The sequence below is a fragment of the Limulus polyphemus genome, unplaced genomic scaffold (assembly GCF_000517525.1).
Source record: "Limulus polyphemus unplaced genomic scaffold, Limulus_polyphemus-2.1.2 Scaffold1203, whole genome shotgun sequence".
Classification (NCBI taxonomy): Eukaryota; Metazoa; Arthropoda; class Merostomata; order Xiphosura; family Limulidae; genus Limulus; species Limulus polyphemus.
This window is the reverse complement of record NW_013666813.1, coordinates 5,976-12,802: the sequence shown is the minus strand read 5'-3', so window position 1 is coordinate 12,802 and position 6,827 is coordinate 5,976. Positions and strand designations below refer to the sequence as shown.

Genomic DNA, 6,827 nt, shown 5'->3' with positions numbered 1-6,827 from the left:
GGGCAGAGCACAGATAGCCCTTTGTGTAGCTTTGTGCTTAACTTCAAAACAAACAAACAAACATTTTAGAAATAATAATAATAACAACAAATAACTCAAAAGTTTCTAATAGATTAAGAGCATCAAAGTATGGGGACTAATCAAATGCTGTTTACTATAATATTCTTAACGTTTAAAGGACGGGCGTAGCCTTTTAGTTAGCGTCTAAGGATTCAGGGTTCGTGATCCGTTCCCACAAAATTATGTTCCGTTATGAGTGATTAGTATATAAAGATACGAATGTTTAATGCTTTGTTTCAAGCAACTTAGGCGAAAATGGCAAACATGTTCCATAATGACCATTAAAACTGCATTGTCACCCTCATCCCAACAACTCTCGGCGATATATATATGTTTATGTAAATTATTAACTTGTACATTTAATGCAACCCTCCATTCAGCCTATTGTAAGATCGTCTATACACATTTACAGATTTCCCCCCCCCCCGTCTCAACAAAATACCGAATGTTGAGAGGGGTGAACAAAGGGGGGTGATCGGAATTGAGAACACGCACGCACACACACAGAATAGCGGCTGTCGGCAACCCACACTTAAAGCTCCCGGAACTGGAGCGTAGTAATCAGCAGGTTCTATGGTTCATTCTTTCTTGGTCCGTCACTGTCAAGGTAGGGCACTAAATCACTCCCAAGTTGACTCTCTAGTAATTACAGCAGGGGGGAAAAGGGGGAGGCACGGCACATTTTTAATGTGGCACACACACCCGTGTATACCTATACTTACAACGACTAGAGACGATTACATAACCCATGAGTAGAATTACAATTTGCACTCGGCTAAGAAGAAACTCGTCGAATTGTTGTTCAAATAGACATTTATAACTGAAGCTGAATAAGAAAAAAAAACAAAAAGAACATCTCTAGCCAATCATACTAATGAGAAAAACAAAAAATAATAGCAAAAAACAGCTCTATGCAGTCCTACTTAAGAGAAAAAAATAAAAGAACAGTTCTATCCAATCTTAATTTAAAAAAAAACAGCTCTATCCAGTCCCACTTAAGAGAGAGAAAAACAGCTGTAGTCAATCCTACTTAAGAGAGAGAAAAAACCAGCTCTATCCAGTCCTACTTAAGAGATAAAAAATAGCTCTATCCAGTCTCTACTTAAAAAAACAGCTGTAGTCAATCCTACTTAAGATAAAAAAAAAAAGCTGTAGTCAATCCTACTTAAGAGAAAAAAAATAGCTCTATCCAGTCCCTACTTAAAAAAACAACTGTAGTCAATCCTACTTAAGAGAAAAAAAAGCTGTAGTCAATCCTAATTAAGAGAAAAAAAACAGCTCTAGCTAATCCTACTTAAGAGGGAGAGAAAACCCAGCTCTATCCAGGTTGTTTGTAAATTGCTTTGGTCGGAGCTACTTCATCTTCAATACTCTTAAGTAGGATTGGCTAGTGTTTTTTTTTTCTCTCAAGTAGGAACTGGATAGAGCTATTTTTTCTCTTAAGTAGGAAATTTTCAATGTAAATATATATATAGGAGATCCCAAAATTAAAATGAGGAATTAATTGCAATATTGATGGTGTGGTTTTTTTGCTTAAAGCTTTTGTATAACTTGTACATTGTAAGAGATATTGTAACCAACAAGTTCATTGACCCATCTGCAATTTGGTGTATCAGTAGTTTAGAAAAAATGTACTTGAAAATCAGAAGTTAAGTCTAAAGTTAAAGTGCTGTAATAGACAAAAACTTAAAATTACTGAATACGTTACAATATGTGGCTAGGCAAAGGTAGTGAACGACATAAATAATGTCTGTAAATTATTGTTTAAACGGCAGATGAAACGAACTTTATTAGAAATAAACAGACATACCACTGCAGATTTAGCTCGCAAACACGTTGTGTACTTTTTTTTTATTATTTTATTTGCAATAAAGCTTGAATTAGGCGTTGTTCAATTTGTTCCTTCTGTACCCCTAAGGGCAAGAACAAAGCAACGGATACTGTTTACCCAAGAATAAATATGGTGGAATGAGTCTGTACTTAATTTTTACCGTGTTTGCAGTCTCGAATCCCACAATGCGTTGCTCTCTTTGCGTCCTCAAACAAAAGAACTTTAAACTAATGTCTTGATTGTACTACTAGTTTGCTATTTGTAACACTAAAGTTAAGAATCGTAGACGATTATTTAGTGTGAAAATATTTTGATTGGTTTGGAATTTGATTAATTTTTTTTCTGCCTGTCTTTCTTTGATGATAATGTTTTTAAATATATTTAACTACATAGACCAGAATAGAAACATGATCTGGATTCTACCGTATCTAGAAACTATTCATTGTTTCACAGAATGTGTAGAGAAATCGTGAGGGTAAGATGTGTCAAGCGCTTGCTGTTCGGTATTCAATATTACATTTTTTATATACTATGACAATTAAAATAATGTTCTAGATGTGCTGTTTTAGAGAACAACAACACAATGTTGTAGTATCTTTTGTCATTGCGGAACGTGATTTCCCAGTATAAATTCTTGTCGTGAAAGGTGGTGAAAATTTACGCCTGTTATATAATTGTTGATTTATGAAAAAGTCCCCAGCAGTAAATCTACCGTTTTATAATATTAAAATCTGGGGTTCGATTCCCCACCGTGGACACAGCAGATAGTCGTACGAGTCTTTGCTATTAAAAAACAACAACATATTCATGAAAAAGAGAAAGCGAAGGAAAAGATAGCAAGAAGAGAAGGTACGAATTCAGATTGAAACAGGAAACGAATCCTGCTACTCCTTAATTCTATAATATTCCTGGTTGCTGCGGTGTCTTCTGTGCTATGAAGCGTGATATGTCGTAAATAATACACATTAGACACTTCTGCCTACTTACAGTTACGCTGATTCTTTACGCTGTGACGTAAAAGATATCGTAATCTCGGAAACGTAAGCTTTGCGAAAGAAAGATAAGTTTATAAGCATCGCCTCTGGTGTTGCTTTCCTTGTTTCTAATGCTTTAACCTCACACATTCAGCTTTCCCTGCTTCTAATGCTTTAACCTCACACATTCAGCTTTTTTTTTGTGTGAGTTTTCTAATGCGATACTCCTTGTCCGTTGTTTATATCTCCAGTTTCTGCTGTTAATCATCTACTCTTGATTTTTACATATCCAAATTGTACTGTTGTCAGCCTATTGTTTTGCATCTAGCTTACTTCGCCCATCCACTGCTTTTTTATTCAGTTTCTGACGTTGTAGGCCCAGCTTCAGTTCTTGTGTATCCACTTTTTCTTACTTAGTTGAGTCTCTTCACTTAGAGACCCTACTTATCTGTTGCTCTGTGGCTATTATATCTACATCCAACTTGTTTTGTTATGTATAAATAATGATATATGTCCAGATTTTATTTCGTCTTCGGTTATATATTTCAATTTTTTTCGGTGTTACAATACAGTAAAATGTCTTAGATTTCATATCTATATATGCAGTATATGAAGCTCCCAATCATTCACATTCAATAATAAATGTTTTAATCATTAATAATTAGGTTTGATAGCCTCTGCCTGTTATTTATAATATATTTATGATCAACATGTTGAGTATAGATTGTTTATTTTGGATATAGGTTAAGGAAATAAGCACATTTTTTTCAATTGAAATTAATAAGCACCACTTTTAACGTTAAACATCAATTGCCTGTTAGACATTTTTAACTGAATAGATAATTATTAAATTTTGATAAGTTTGATCTCGTGGATGTTTACGTGTTAGAATGAAACAAGCGAGTAGACATTCAACATGAAGTACTTTTTGTATTTTGAGTACTCGATCCAACTCACTGAACACTTAATTTCTTATTTTCCCTTCCACAAAGATAATTGAGAGAGTGCAAAACATACGTGAATATTTCGAAATTATTTTAACTTTTCACCATCATTAATTAATTAGAAAAATACTCTGATTTATCTTGCCCATAGAGCATAATGAATAGTAGGCAGTAATTTTAGTTATTAATAGATTTTCACCGATAATCATTATCAGTGTGTTATCCCTCAAAATACTTTCCAAGGTCTTAATCATTTTGTTCACTTTTTTCTACATAAATTTTATTGTCTTGAAATACAGAACTTTGACGACCTTACGGTCAAACTTAGGGGTGATTTGTCTTTTACCTGCTTTAATATTTTCAAATGATGGCTGTTAACTGGTATGTACTATGTGAGTGAATACACACACAAATGCATATCGTATCGTTAAAGGATTTAAATATCTTTTAGAAAATAGCTAGAGCATTATATGTGGGTTATTCTTAAAAGAAAATAGCGAAATTGAAATACCTTATACGAAAAACACCAACATCCACTAGACTTTTATAGAAAGCTGTTAGTTTAAAGCATCAAAATACATACGATCGTGGAGTAGATAGATGCAAGTAGTCCTGTTAATTTTTATTCTTATTCTTATGTCCATTGTTTAACTATTATCACTGCCTTTAATTTTACATATTTTGAGTAAGTTTTTCTCTTTATTCGAGAAGTATGTTACACTTTATTTAGAAATAAGAGTGAATCGCTAGGGGCCAGTAATTCTAATAGTGTTTCACTAACGAACAAAATGATCATTTTTTAGTGTTCCATTTATTATTTTTGTGATATTTTACACCAATCTAGGTTGTCATGATTGAAACATTTTCAAGTAATATAAAATTGTTTGATTTTTTCCATAGACAAATGGTAAAAGAATTTGTAGATCTTCTTAATCAAGACAGGTCACCTTTGTGCAATACTAAACCTCAAATCATCCTCGAACCGAACATACAGCGCCATCTATCGCATTTTTCTTTCATGACCCACGGTTTTGGGAGTCCGGCAATTTTGGCAGCTTTAACGGCAGTTCAAAATTACCTCACGGAATCTTTGAAGTTCTTAGAAAAACAAATTAACAACTACCAGAATCCAACAGCAACACACGTATCAGCAGCATCAACTCTAGGAACCATTAAGAAGGATGACAAAAAATAGTCGTGCAGTTTCGTGGAAAAGAAGCGGCAGTGTTTCTTAAGGTGGTCAGTCTCATTTGTCAAGGCTTTTGTATCACATGCTCAAGCATCAAATACTCCTGATGAGATTACAGAATGATGTTTCAAATCGTACGACACCTATTGCGGATCCATGAATACTTAGAGTTTGTTATTGGTGCTGCCCTCTTGAAAATGCTCAAAATCGTACTAAGCATTAGAACTGGAAGGAAATCTTCCGTAGCTTCCAGGTTTTAGAAGCCCGTACTTAGTTCATAAGACAATGTTAAAATGCCATACAATATGCCATGTTGATATTAGAGTTTTTGACTGCCATAGAATGACTTCATGAGAAGTTTTACCGTACGTGGTCTTAAGGTTATAGAGCTGACAATTAGAATGTGTGTGCTTGTAAAGAAACAACATAAACCAAAAGGAAAATACAACGGTGTATTCGCTAATTACAGTAGCACGCAGCGGTCAGATTGGGATTTTAAAAGAGGTGGAACTTCGTTTTGTGATCCATTTTGTAGCAGCAACGTGGATGACAGCGTGGTCCAATGAGAAGACCAGGAACGCCCATGTCTTTAATCCTCAAGAGACGAAACGCCGTTCCCAATTTAACATCTTGTAGCATGTTACTGGCACGAGCTTGTAGTTAAGTTGCCATGTTCTAAAATTCAAACATATGTATTGTAGCATGTATAAACGTTTGAAGTTAAGATTAGTTCTTTTTTGTTTTTGAATTCATACTGATAAGGAACGAAGGTTAAATGTGCGTGAAAATTTATAGCACAGGGATTGTGTTTAACTTTTTTGATTTGGTTTCATTTGTTTCTCAAGATGATGTTAATTAATTAAAAAAAAATAACTTTCAATACATGTAAACAAGCACAATTTCTGTTGTGTATACTTCGAGGCATAAGACAGGGCCATGTATGGTGTAAACATCCAATTTTAAATTCTTTTGTCGTTTTGATGATTGCGTTACAGCATGAGCCCAGAATTTATCTTCATAGATGTTTTATGCGTGTTTTTGTTTGGGGGGAGGAGTCTTTTTTTTGTTTTTTTTTTTAAAAAGGCCAATATGCGACAAGTTTTTCTTAAGCATAATACGATTGAGAATTTCCATAACAGCAGTATGTAATTTTGGGTTGTTGGTACAATTAATTTTGAGAAGATTGATTAATTATTTGATTTTATTGTCTAATAGCCCTTCTACCTCAGTATTAAAATAATTATCGTAATAAACGTTATTGAAAACACATTGTAAGCTATTGAACAAATGTGTTATGTTTTAATATTTGGTTGTGAAGTAAATACCCAACTTATGATAATGAAAAAAGTTATTGTATTATAAGTTAATGTCTACTAAGCATAATGGTGAAATGCGCTTGGACCAAGTCTTAAGTTATTTTTTGTTTCACACAAGTTTTATTATTCTCATATATAAACTTGTGGCATAAAAGTATGTGTTTGTAACAAGTTTTATTTACTGTAACTAACTGTGTTTCTTTAAATTAAAGCAGAAAATTTAGGATTGTTGTTGTATTTATTTTTATTGCTGTAACATACACAATATCGGTGTTACTAAGAATACTTCTTCTGTTTTGCACATAAACAATGTTGTTATCGTCAAGAATACTTCTTTTTGTTTTGCACACAAACAATGTCACCGTCAAGAATACTTCTTTTTGTTTTGCACACAAACAATGTCACCGTCAAGAATACTTCTTTTTGTTTTGCACACAAACAATGTCACCGTCAAGAATACTTCTTTTTGTTTTGCACACAAACCATGAGTCGTGGGAGGCAAGGCACACAGGG

The 6,827-nt window shown here is 33.7% G+C and overlaps 1 protein-coding gene across 2 annotated transcripts in view; it reads left to right on the top strand.

Annotated features, from left to right (window-relative positions):
* Positions 1-6,523, top strand: part of LOC106462588 (transcription factor AP-2-beta-like) — a 144,903-nt gene extending 138,380 nt beyond the window's left edge. For both annotated transcript variants that reach the window (XM_022389884.1, XM_013922531.2), the window contains exon 7: positions 4,710-6,523. In XM_022389884.1, the coding sequence (XP_022245592.1) occupies positions 4,710-5,004 (295 nt within the window). In that variant the 3' untranslated portion in view covers positions 5,005-6,523. The remainder of the gene's footprint in view (positions 1-4,709) is intronic.
* Positions 6,524-6,827: the final 304 nt, after the last annotated feature.